This window comes from Elephantulus edwardii, unplaced genomic scaffold (genome assembly GCF_000299155.1).
Source record: "Elephantulus edwardii isolate Elephantulus edwardi_28Jun2011 unplaced genomic scaffold, EleEdw1.0 scaffold00449, whole genome shotgun sequence".
Classification (NCBI taxonomy): domain Eukaryota; kingdom Metazoa; phylum Chordata; class Mammalia; order Macroscelidea; family Macroscelididae; genus Elephantulus; species Elephantulus edwardii.
The window spans coordinates 355131-368912 of NW_006400199.1; the positions used below are offsets into that span (position 1 = coordinate 355131).

The 13782-nt window shown below is 41.2% G+C and overlaps 1 protein-coding gene across 1 annotated transcript in view; it reads right to left on the minus strand.

Moving 5' to 3' along the window:
- MYO1E (myosin IE) overlaps positions 1-13782 on the minus strand; it is a 171567-nt gene that overhangs the window by 96720 nt on the left and 61065 nt on the right. Inside the window, exons 9-10 of the mRNA XM_006902783.1 lie at positions 12732-12864; positions 4277-4473 (exon numbers count right to left, since the gene is read on the minus strand). Of these exons, the coding sequence (XP_006902845.1) occupies positions 4277-4473; positions 12732-12864 (330 nt within the window). The remainder of the gene's footprint in view (positions 1-4276; positions 4474-12731; positions 12865-13782) is intronic.

Here is a 13782-nt window from a genome sequence, read left to right on the forward strand (position 1 = left end):
TTGATATTCTTCCCTTTTTAAAAAAATAGTCTAACTTCTCTCTCCTTACATGTGAGCCATTCTTAGTAACTTGCTTCTAACAAATATGTGGCTCTCTCTTTCTCTCTCTCTCACTGCCGACGAGTTGGAATTGACTCCTAGCTAATCTGCCAACAGGTTTTCAGAGACAGTAAATTGTACGAGAGAAGACTGCCCATCTTCCTCCTTTAGAGCTGTTGGTGGATGACAGAGAGAGGCTACTGTGGGGTTAGTAGTGCAGCTCGCTGAGGACCACACCACCAGAGCTCTCCTCTACGTGACAGAAGCGACAATGCTTTGAGGTCAAGATTAGGATATAAAAAGCACTGGGACTTCTTTCTTCTGCTTCTAGAATATCCACTCTAAGGGAAGACAAGTGCAAGGTTCCTATGAAGATTCAGGCAGCTTTATGGAGAGGCGCACAAAGCAATTGAACTGAGGCTTGCTGCCCATAACCACGAGTAGGCCATCTTAAAAGATGTTAGGTAAAAAAAAAAGTTAGGTGCTGTCAAGTTGAATTATGACTCATAATGAGCTACGTACAGCAGATCTGGACCCTGTCCTATCCTGTATCATCCTCATCATCTCTAACACATTTGAGCCCATTGGTGCAGCCACTGTGTTAATGCATCTTGTTTAGTTTTTGTGAGAAAATTTTGTATTTAGAATTAGCCAGCTGGACTCAATTTAGATGATCCCAATTTTGTTGGCAACATTCAAAGCATCATAGTCAGGAGCAAGTCAAACATAGGCCTTCTTCTCTCCATCAGGCCTGATCAAAGTGTTGACCTTAGCCACATCAATGTCACAGAGCTTCTTTACAGCTTGTTTAATTTGGCGTTTGTTGGCCTTGACATCCACAATGAACACAAGTGTGTTGTTATCTTCTATCTTCATGGCTGACTCAGTGGTCAGGGGAAACTTGATGATGACATAGTGGTCAAGCTTGTTTCTCCTGGGGGCGCTCTTCTGGGGGTATTTGGGCTGCCTTTGGAGTCTCAGCTTCTTGGGACGCCAGAAGGTGGGTGACGTGTGGATGTGGGATCTTCTTTTTTTTTTGTTTGGCTGTAGATGCCCTTCAGGACTGCCTTCTTGGCCTTTAATGTCTTTGCTTTGGCTTCGGTTTTGGGAGGGAAAGGGGCTTCCTTTCTTCACTTTTGGTGCCATCTTCATAGAAAGGAAAAAATTCATCTTGTTGAGGGTATGCCTCTCTTTTGCTGACCCTTCGCTTTTCCAAGCAACATGTATTTTCCAAAGAACAACTATTCCTAGCAACATGCCCAAAGTATGTGAGACAAAGCTCTGTCATATTTGCCTTCAAGGAGAATTCTGGCTGCATTTTCTCCAAGGTATATTTGTTCATTCTTTTGACACTCCATGGGCTACTCGGTGCTCTAACACCACAGCTCAAAGGCATCAGTTCTTCTTTTGTCAACCTTATTCACTGTTCAGATCTCAGATTTTCCAATTCCAGTTGAATATTGAGATAACTGTAGCTATAATCAATATCTTGACAATAACCTTTTGAGAGACTGTGAGCCAGAACTACCCAGCTGAGCCACTTCCAAATATCTGAGTGACATAAACTGCAGAGAAGAAATTGTTTTGTATTAACTCACTAAGTTTTCGGGTAATTTATAATATAGCTTGTTTTTGTTGTCATGTCCTCTCACATCAGCTACAATTCATAATAGCAGGTAATAAACATAATATACCCAGTATCTTAGAAATAATGCTCGGGAGTTCTCAACTTTGTAATGTCTGTAGTTCTGACTTTATTATTTTGTCTGCCAGAAGTTATCATCACCTTTGTTCAGGTAACATATCTTGACCCATGCATTATAATAGGTTTATTACTGAAAAAGGCTTTCCAGGCCATTGCTCTTGACTTTGCCACACAGCTGGAAACTTGCAGATAGAATATGTTACTCTATCTAGCAGGAGACTGGCTAGTTTCACCATTCCATGAGGTTTAAATGGACCAGGTTCAATAGCAGAAATTTGGGAATCTCCTTACCAATAAGAAAGAAGAAACAGAGTATGCAGCATGCATCCTTTGGGGCCAGAGATTCATGTGCCACTCAGCCCAAAGCCTACAGGAAAGCAGCATCAGCAGCAGTGGAGAATGAGAGAGCTGATCTGGGACTCCTGCTCCATGGAGCCGAAGTGAGAGCCAGGGGCCTTCACCCACGCTGGCTGGAGGATTAGGGTTTGTGTGAAATACCATAATGGGCAGGATTAAGAGAGCTTTATAATACTGGCCTAAACATGCAAGGATGAAGACTGAAGGGTGTTGCAGCACACTTTACAAGCTGTCCTGTGCAGAAATTGTATCCTGTTGTCAACTTGAGTTGTAACCTGTTAACTTCCTAATAAACCCTGTAATTGTGAATATATTTGTGAGGTCTGTGTAGCTATTACAATGGCTTTCAGACCCAGTAGAGCTGTAGGACTGAAATAGAATTAATAGAAAGAGGTGTAGGAGCATGAGGAGGGCATATATGACCTCATAGGAATTGGTTTTGTGTTGTGGATGCTGTTGATGGGAACAGTTTCCCTTTGTGGAGTTAGAAGAGATGAGGTATGGCTGTCTCCACATTGCCCATGCTCATTTTACAGATTGTTGTTGTTGTTGTTATGTGCCGTCGAGTCGTTTGCGACTCATAGGGACCCTATGTACAACAGCCCTAAACCGTGCTCTATCCTGTGCCAATCTCATTGCCTCTGACACACCCATCCCGATTACCCCAGTCACTGAATCAATCCACCTCATAGAGGGTCTTCCCCTCCTGCGCTGTCCCTCAACTCTACCCAGCATGATGTCCCTCTCTTAAGACCTGTCTCTCCTTACAACATGTCCAAAGTATGTCAGACGAAGCCCCAGAATCCTTGCCTCCAAGGAGCAGCCTGGTTTAACCCTCTCAAGGATGAATCTGTTTGTTTTCTTGGCAGTCCACGGTACATTCAATACTCTTCTCCAGCACCACAGCTCAAAGGCATCAATTCTCCTTCTATCCTCCCTAGTCATTGTCCAACTCTCTGATGCATAACAAGTGATTGCAAAAACCATGGCCTGTATCAGGCGGACCTTAGTCTCCAGAGAGACACTGTTGCTCTTGAGTATTTTGGAGAAGTCCGTAACCACAGACTTTCTCATCGCAACACGTTTTTTGATTTCCTGGCTATGGTGCCAAGAGTGTTGACCATGGAGCCGAGCAAACTGAAGCTGTGAACAATCTCAATCTCTTCGCCATCCATCCTGATGCTACCAATTGGTCCAGTGGTGAGAATTTTTGTCTTCTTGACATTGAGTCTCAGTCCATATTGAAGGCTGCAGTCCTTGATTCTCTGCAGTAAGTGCATGAGGTCCTCCTCAGTTTCAGCGAGCAAGGTTGTGTCATCCGCATAACGCAGATTGTTGATAGATCCTCCACCAATCCTAACGCCACGCCTCTCCTCATAGAGCCCCGCCTCTCAGATAATCTGCTCTGCATACAGGTTGAAAAGGTATGGAGACGGGCCACATCCCTGATGTACACCCTTCCCAATTTTGAACCATGCAGTGTTGCCCTGCTCTGTTCTGACGACTGCCTCTTGGTCCAAGTATAGGTTTCGCATTAGCACAATTAAATGTTCTGGGATTCCCATTCTTCTCAGAGTCAGCCACAGTTTGTTATGATCCACGCAGTCAAATGCCTTTGCATAATCAATGAAACACAGATGGACATTCTTCTGGTATTCTCTGCTTTCAGCTAAGATCCATCTAACATCAGCTACAATATCCCTAGTACCACGACCCCTTCTAAACCCAGCCTGGACTTCTGGCAGTTCTCTGTTGATGTGCTGTTCCAGTCGTTTTTGGATAATCTTCAGTAGAATCTTGCTTGCATGTGAAATCAATGATATTGATTTTACAGATAGCAATTTGAAAACTAAGAGAGGATTTGGTGATCCTTGGGAGCTCTGGTAGCCTAGTGGTAAAGTATTATCCTGTGAACCCAAAGGGAGGTGGTTCAAATCCACCAGCTGCTCTAGAGGAGAAGATGGTCAGTTTCCTCCCATATAATGGCTCTGAAAACCGACTGGAGGGTCAACTCTGAGTCAGTTCTGACTTGATGGCATGTAACAATAGCAAAGGGAGAGCACAGAATGTGGATAAGTAAAGCAATTATTTAAATAGAATGAGCCAGAACACGAAGCTTTTAATTTTTGTAGCTAAAATGCGAAGCACCACCAAAGGCAACTTGTGTTTACTTACATCTACCAAGAAATCGAAGACCCGGGCATGCAGGGCCTTGGCAAGTGCATCCCTGGTGTAACAGGCCTGCTCCACATTGAGGGTCACATGAATGGACTCCGACTTGCCTCCCCATTTACTGTCCATCTGTCGGCTTGTGAGCTTTTCTTTCAACCGATCCTGGTTTATCCCCAAGAGATAAGCAGGAAAAGCCAAAACTATAAAAAATAAAGTACAATTATCTTTCAGAACTTTAGTTATCCATTTCACAAACTTGCGAAAGTGTGTATCAATGCATATCCAACTCCAAACTACTGCCATCGAGTCGATTCTAAGTCATAGTGACCCTCCCTACAAGACAGAGAAAAAGTTCCCCACAGAGTTTTCAAGGCTGTAACCATCATGGATTACAATACCATGTTTTGATTTTATTAGTACTAGTATTTACACAGGAAGCTTTTGGTGGCCTAGTGGTAGGAAGCTGCACTACAATCATGAAGGGATGTGGTTCTAATCCACCAGCTGCTTCATGGGAGAATTATAGGTAATCTCCTTGCATGCAATTAACTGTCTTTGAAAAACTACTGGAGGGTCAGCGATGGGTTGGTTTTGACTGACAGAACACAATAATCGTTATGGAAGCAGACTGCCATATCTTTCTCCTGCAGAGCAGCTCACTGGTTCCAACTACCTGTAAACTGCCTTAAAGTACTTTCAGCACTTTAACTCTGACACCACCAAGACTGCTGTGGCAAATGCAAGGAACACTTACTAATAGCCAAGCCATTAACCATCTAGTGACCATTGCTTATCAGCACTCCCACAAACAATCATCCACTTTGTTCCAATTGTTTTATTACATGAGTCAATCCTATAATAAGTGAGACTTCCAATAATACAAACCAGTGACCTAAGAAGGAGAGGCAGCGATACCCCCTGCTGAGATCACAGTTACATGCCTAAAATGGACATCTTCGAGCTTGAGGCAAGATGGCAGGAAGCAGGAAGGAACTTACTCAAGAAATACTTCTTTGGCTTCAAATATTGTTTTCCTCCCCCTTTGATACAGTGTTTTCATAGCATCTGTTGTCAAAGAGCTTCAAACACCTGGTATCACTGAGCTTATAATTATAACCAGTTACACATTAATTGAGTCTTTACCAAGTGCAAGGTTACTAAAGAGAAAGAATTAGGCACAAAATATTTAAGACATGTATTGAAGATAGTCCCAATGAGGCAAAGATAGTTTAGCAACTGAAACTGAGTATGTGACATGGGAGAGAAAATAAAGTCCTGAAGTAAATGAAAAAGGGAAGAAGAGATACTAACTTCTGGGGTAGATTAGGAAGAAGTGGGATTTGGGCAGGGCTTAGAAAGATAAATAGAATCTGTACAGATGCAGAGGAAAAAAGAAGAGGTAAGGGGTTGAGACTGAACTGCAGAAGGGTGAGGAAAAAGCAAAGTAGGAGATGTGATTAGGGTACATCAAGTACCTTTTTGACCACAGCTGAAAATCTGTAGATGAATAAAGATAGTATGGAGTCCAATCGGGATCCTTGAATAATATGTTACTTTGGAGTTTAAATAGGATATAGGTAAGTTTGTGGCGAGGTATTACAGGAAGGTTCCTATGGAGGTGGTATATGGAGTGAAACTAAGGGGAGTTCTGATAAATCATTCACATCATGGCACACACATTCCATTTCCAGGGAATGCACTAGGGCAGTTTATGATCTTCAAACAGAAAAACTGGGGTTCTCGTGGCTCAGCCACTTGTTTTAGTGTAAAGAAAGTTGTTAAAAGGAGGCCTAGTGACATACATGGAGTTTCCTGGATTTCTGAGCAAATTAATGTGGTATTTAATTCTTGCGCATTGAAAAAAGTGTTCAGAATTTCCCAATAAGAATGAAAGGTATTTATGGATTCAAATGAAACTTCTGGACTTGGACAAATATTCTAAGGTGTACAGCTGTACCAAAATTCTGATACAATAATTTTGTTAAAGACTTTATGATAATGTAAAAAATGCTGGTATTCTCCCAATAAAGGATAATCTGTTTACATTTCACAGATGATATTGGAATGTAACGGGCTGACACTACTCAGTATTTACTGTCCAATGAGCTTAAGTTAGTAAATACAGACTGAAAAATTATAATGCCAGGACAGGATATTTAGTATCAATACGAATATTCCCCACGTTGCCTCATCAGTGATGAGGCTTCCCTTCACAAGAGACAATGTGGACAAAATCAAGCTCACTATATTTGTCAATGGCAGTTTCCTTCAGTCTAATTTTAATGTTATGTGTATATGTTAGGAATTTGGCTGTGTCTTCCTCTCTGAACACAGCGTTTCACAGGACAAAGATATAAGATGTGGATAAACCTGATGACTCAAGCAGGATTGCTGTAAAAATTAATAAAAGAAAAGAGTACATAAAGCATTTATCAGATGTCTGAAAAAGCAGAGGCTTTCTCTATGGGGATGTTATATTTTTGTTATTACCTCATCACCAGGTAGATAACCAAATACAAGCAAATCTCATCTGACACAGTGGATAATTCTTCCCAGACTGTCTGTTTTGTAGATGCAGGGTTCTTCTAAGCCCTTGTCATTGTTAGGTGTCATTGATCAAGTACAACTCATAGTGACCTTATGAACAATAGACCTGAATTTTGTCCTATCCCGTGCTATCCTCATCATCTCTGATATATTTGAGACCTCTGCTGCAGTTACTGTGTCGGTCCACGTCGTTGGGGGTCTTCTTCTCTTTCACCAACCCTCCACCTTTCCAAGCACGATATCCCTTCTCAAGGAATAGACTCTCCCAGTAACATGCCCAAAGTATGTGAGACAAAGCTTTACCATCCTTGCTTCCAAGAAGCACTCTGCTTGCACCTTTTCTAAGACATAGCTGTTTGCTCTGTGGACAGTCCATGGGATATTCCGTACTCTTCTCCAGCATCAAGTCTTCTGTCATAGACAATTGTCTGACTTTCAGAAACATAACAAGTAATTGAAGAGACCATGGCCTGAATCAGGTGTACCTGAGTCTTCAGACTGGCACCACTATTTTTCAGTATTTTGGTGAGGTCCCTGCCAGAGGTCTTACCCAAAGCAATCCATCTCCTTAACTCCTGACTGCTGATACCAAGGATATTGATTGTGGATTCAAGGAGGATGAAATAATTGACAGCTTCAACCCTTCTTCCCTCTAACATGATGTTGCCTATTGGCCCAAAGGTAAGGGCCTTTGTTTTCTTGATGTTGAGATGTAATACATATTGAAAGCTGAAGTTTGGTGTTTTTTTTTTTTTAATGTCTATTTTATTATTTTGCGTGTGTGTGTACCATCAAATTGGATCTGACTGGTACAAGAGGAGATTGTCCCTTCTTCTCTAGCAGAGCTTCGGGTAGATTCGAACCACACGGCTCTGGGACTGCAGTGCAACTTCTTGCCACTAGGCCACCAGAGCTCACTAAAGGCTGACATTTTTGATCTTCTATAGCAAGCGTTTCAGGTCCTCCTCATTTTCAGCACACAAACCTTTACTCATGTTAAGATAGAGGTATGGTGAGAAAAACTGTCTTTGTGATCAGAGCTCAAGAACGAAACAATTAGCTAATGCTAATGACAGCCTTTGAGGAGACATCTAGACAGACAGAAGTGAGAAAGATACCAGCTGTATTTCCAACTCATGTACCTCTCAGGTAGAGCAGAACATAACTGGAGGGTGACAACATTTTAAAAACAAGACAAAGAACAAATCCAGTAGAGGCATGACTTGGAGGTAACTGCACCTTTGATCCACCTCACCACCATGAAGCAAATATTACAATAAAGAGAGTCCTAACTAAAATTTTTGTGTTTTCCAGGGCACATAAAAGTTAAGAGTTAAATTATACTGTAATCTATTAAATGGAAAATGGCATTATGAAAAGTTAGTAATCTTTTGAGAGTTTTCAGAGGCTGTAAATCACACAGAAGGAGATGGCCCTTCTTTCTCTTCAGTGGAGCAACTGGTGGATCTGAACCATCTGCCTTTACGTTAGCAGCACAACTCTCTTTATCTGCTAGACCATTTGAGTTCCCTGATAGTTACATTATACTGTAATAAATTAAGTGAGCAAAAGCATTTTAAAAAATTAGTAGTATTTTAAGAATTACCAAAACGTGATGAGAAATGAAATGCATTGCTCTTGGGGAAAAAAAATGACACCAGAAGACTTCCCTTGATGCAAAGTTGCCCAAACCCCTCAATTTGTAAAAGACAAAAATACTGGCAAAGCGTAACAGAGTGAAGTCCACTAAAATGAAGTATGTCTATATGGTCTTGAAAAAAAATTCCACGCCATGTTTTTCCAAGTACAAGGTTTTATAGCCTCATATTTTCTTTCGTGGCTTCCCGTACTGAAATAGCAAGCCTGCTCCTATTGAATTCCTGTAGGCTGTGAATTTCCATGAGGGCACAGGGTTAAGAGTGTCAGGGCAAAAGCTTAGAGGCTGTGGGGAGGTAGAAAAGGGAGGAAGGAATGAGTAATTTAAAATGTTGATGTACTCTGGGAGGGTTAATTAGGGTTATATAAAATATAGAACTTTCTAGATAGTAATGTTTCAGCCCATTTTAATAATAAAGTCCAATTTCTATTATTACTTTAAAGTATAGAGCGAAGCTGGCTTAAGCTGTTTCCATTAAATCCAAAGTATGAAAGTGAAACACAATTCTACTTTTCTAAATTGAAAAGAAATTTTAAAAAGTTACTGTGGTTTATCTGTCTTTTACACTGAAGTTCTGTGCTTTCAATGCCATCAACAACAAGGGAAGGAAGGGGTGTTATTAATTCTACAACTCATTGTTATTTAGGGAACTCTGGTGGCTTGGTGGTAAGGAGTTAAACTGCCAACTTAAACGCAGGTGGTTCAAATCAACCAGCTGCTCAATGGGAGAAAGGCGTACGTTCTCCTCCAGAGTGACTTATAATCTCTGAAAATCCATTTTAGCATCAGCTAGGCGTCCACTCCGACTCAAAAGCCATGAATAACAACAATTTTATTTCATTTCTTTGTAGGAACACTTGTTCCCAAAGCTACATCACTGTATTATATACATTGTAAAGGCACACAGGTGCCTAAACTGAGGGTTTTTTAGCTTCTCAAAACCAGAAAGATCTGAAAAGAAACTTTAGGGGAGACTGAGATTCTGTTGAGGGTGATAGCAATGTAGAGAGACAGATAATGGTTATGGTTTAACAGCAGGGTGAACACAATGTCATTGAACTATACCAGCTAAATTTTAATAATGTAGAAATTGTCAAATGTTCTGTTATTTTTAAAAACGTGAAGTTTTAAGACTCACAAACACACATATATGTATTTGAATAAAGAAATTCTACAGTTCCATTAGTCTAAGATCAGAATCAGAAACAACATTTGCTGTTACTAATAATTTCTTGCTTTAGTAGGCCCGTTGTGATGGGAATGTTAGCATCTTCCCTTTTCCCCTAACAATGGTAGAAAAATGTCTGGTGATTGCTATCATAAACGCACATAGCTAGCAATTCTTTCTAGAAATTCATTCAAGATATAAACTCACATATGAGAAATATGACATAGATCAGCTTCCACTACTATTCATGGTGGATGATGAAGAGATTGAGATTGTTCAAGTTTTAGTTTGCTTGGCTCCACAGTCAATACTCTTGGCACCAGCAGCCAGGAAATGAAGACATATTGTAATGGGAAAGTCTGCAGTTAGAGACCTCTCTAACATACTGAAGTGCAAAGATGTCAGTATAGAGACTAAGGTGCGCCTGATACATGCCATGGTCTTTGCAATCACTTGCTATGCATCAGAAAGCTGGACAATGACTAGGGATGATAGTAGTACTATTGCTGCTTTTGAGCTGTGGTGTTGGATAAGAGTATTGAATATACAATAGACTGCTAAGAAAACAAACAGGTTTGTCCTGGAGAGGGTGAAGCCAGGCTGCTCCTTAGAGGCAAGGATTCTGAAGCTTCGTCTGATGTACTTTGGGTTTGGACATGGTGCAAGGAGGGATCAGTCCTTGGAGAGGGATGCCATGCTTGGGATGGTGGAGGGCCTGTGTAGGAAAGGAGGAGTCTCGATGAGAGGGATTGATTCAGTGATTGAGGTAATGGGGGGGTGGGTAGGTATGTTGGAGACAGTGAGATTGGTACAGGATAGGGCAAGGTTTAAGGCTGTTGTACATAGGGTCATATAAGTTGCAGGTGACTTGAAGGCACATAACAACAACAACAACAACAACCACCAACTATTTTTAAGAGTAAAGATTGGGAAGAATCTTAATGGCCATCAACAGATGACCGGTACAGAAAAAGAGTATAGCCAAGAAATGAAATACTACGCAGCTTTAAAAAAAATGAAGCTCCTTATGAATGGCTATAGAATAATCTTCAAGATATACTGTTCAATGAAAAAGCAAGCAGTGGTTAATATGCTCCTACTATTGCAGAAGATCAATTGGCACAGTGACTGTAACAACAAGCTCAAGGATATCAGAGACTGGGAGGAGGGCACAGGATAGGGCAAAGATCAGCTCTGTTACTCATACTGTTTCTATGAGTCATTGCTGACTCAATGTTAGCTAATAACACCACCAGTGCACAAATGTAGGGGGGAAACCATGTGCCCATAAAAGGACATACAAGTGAGTGGGGACAGGGGTTGTCTCCAGGAAGAAACAAACTGATTGACAAAAGAGCAGAAGGAAAGGTTTGACTACATACCTATATTCAACTGTGTTAAGTAACATATTACTCTATGAACAAACCCTGAAATCAATAGAAGGAACGCATTGGAGGAAGAACTCATTTCTTCATTAGACTTTGTATAGGCATTGTGATTTCCGTCCTTCCACCCTGATCAGCTGGGGAAGACCCAGCTGGCTGAGGAGGCTGCTTCCTCCACGCATCACTGTCAAATGAACCCTTCTTGGCTCAGACTTAAAGGACCATGCTTGTGCATTCCATGTTATGACTTTCTTCTTAAGAATATGAGTATCCAAGAAGGCAAGAGACATTCATCTAGTAAAGAAATCATCACCCAACCCAACCCATCAGTGTTAAAAGGTCAAGTGCTAATGACCTACTGGACACACCTGTACATTTATTTACATATAAAAGATGATGTGCATAAAGGTCTAGAAACATTTATCACTTAGTTCTGTTTCTACACTTTATGTACAGCTCGTGTATTTACTGCTTTCCACACCACCCCTTCTCTGTTAAACATAATCCATTTTTCTCTTTATCAGACATACATCAGAAGTTAGCAGAACTTCCCTCTTTTATCAGAAAAGAAAACAAAACCATAAAAAAGCCTTATTTGGAATGGAAATATTCCCACTGCATTGTCAGCAGTGCGTGGGATACTATTTATTGCTAAACATCTAAATTTATCATCCTTAAGACTGCTGAGAAAGGAAGAATGGCTTTCTTGGGTGCTGAAAGGTTTTGTGAGCTCAGGGGGGCAGCGTGTAAAGTACTCTGTGCCAGAGAGGCTGACACAGTGTTGTGGTAGACAGACTGTTGCAGACACGCCAGAAACATATCCCTTTGGGACCCAGATTTCTAAAATGAGGTCTTGAGGTCCTGACTATAGATGAGTCCCTGACATTCCTCATTCAGGGTGATCAGCACTTTTTTTTTCTGTTTTCTAAACCAGAATCTAATCCAAGATACAGAGCACACTTGTGAACGTGTGGGCATTCCAGATTTACACAGAAAATATATCTTGCTTGATAGATTACTGGTTGCTCTTGGCTGTTAACCAAGTTTGACTTTAGGAACTTCTCCAGGAGCACATGGAAGAAAGGTCTGGTGATCTGCTTCCATAAAAGGTTACAGTCAAGAAAAACCTACAGTGGGCAGTCTCTGTGACACATGAGTTGGAATCAGCTTTATCACAACAGATTCAGGTTTTGTTCAGATTATAAAGCTCAGTTCTTAAGTCCACTGTTATTGAGACAATTCAGACTCAGCAACTCTCCATCAGGTTTCTAAGGTACTTTTTTAGGAGATAGCCCATCTTTCTCCCACAGAACCCCTGGTGATTGGCCTCCCTGCTTTTTATGTGCTATATCAGCAAGGCTCCTTAAAGACCAGTCATTAGAAAGGATTTCATTAGAAGATTAATCTTTTGAATTATTAAGCTAGTACTCCAATGTTCATTAAAGATACCACTTTGTCTTTCAACCTATAGGTGAAATTTTCCAAGATATCCCTCAGGTTAATGGTAAATTGAAATTATTTTATTAGTCATCTATTATGAGAGATGTAGAAAGCCTGCAGATAGGAAAGGGCCATTTGCTCCAAGGCACATACAACTTTTAATCTCTTCCACAGTATCCTGGTTGATATCTACGCAAGGGTATTTCTAGCCAGAGCCAACCATCTCCCTTCATTCCACAACCACGTGCCCAAGTTACGCACACTCTTCACTCTCCACCGCAGCGTAATTGCCAACTTCCTTGAAGCTGATGTTTCCCAGATGCAGCACGCCCGCCACTATCTGCAGCACCAGCGTTTGCTCCTCCGCGAATATCCCAATCACGTTCATCGCGTGCTGGAGAAGAACAAAGACACAGAATTATCTAGTAAGGCTGGCCTCCTTTTAAAAAACACATAACCTAGAAGCCGAAGTTTCGACTGAGAAGTGCAGTTACATGTGACCTGGCTTGTGACGGCAACTGCAAGACACGCTCAGTGACCACTGCACATTCCTCTTGGACACCCAAGCTGTGCTGGCAGGGCGCTGTCTGTCCTTGGACAGAGCAGGAGGTTTTTCTGGAGGTGAGGGCAAGCAGAGGTCTGGAAAGGGCGCAGCAGTCACAAAGCCTCCAAGCCCCTCCTCATCTCTAGATCTGCTGTGGGCGCCAAGGGCATGAGCGCCTCTTTCCAGTTCTAAGTAGATTTATGGTTCTTTCTCTTGGTTGAGATAAGACCGCATTTGCAAGAGGATTGTTCTTAAAAACTGTGACTAATAAAGAATCATTCTACATATCTTATTTCTGAGGTTCATAAAATCCAGTAAGAGCAGGTGAAATTTTTGAATCCTAGGTAATTTATTCTTAATAAATTATCTTGGGAGAACTATCTCGGAAGAAAGATGGACAATCTTCTCCTGTAAAATTTATAGCCTCTGAAAATACACTGGAGGGTTAGCAACAAGTCAGTTCTGACTCAAAGGCATGTAATGACAACAGTTTCTTTGATGCCAGTAGCCTCTTGATGTCATCATATTTCCTGGAAACCAGAACACAGTCTATCTGAACATTCTGCCCTTTTATTATTATTTTTAAAAATTTTTATTATTTTGCATGTACCATCAAATCTGATCTGCCTGGTACAGGAGGAGATTATCCCTCCTTCACCAGCAGAGCATCTGGTGGATTTGAACTGCTCACCTCTGGGATTGCAGTGCAGCTTCTTGCCTCTAGGCCACCAGAGCTCGCATATTCTGCCCTTTTTTTTTAAAAATTTT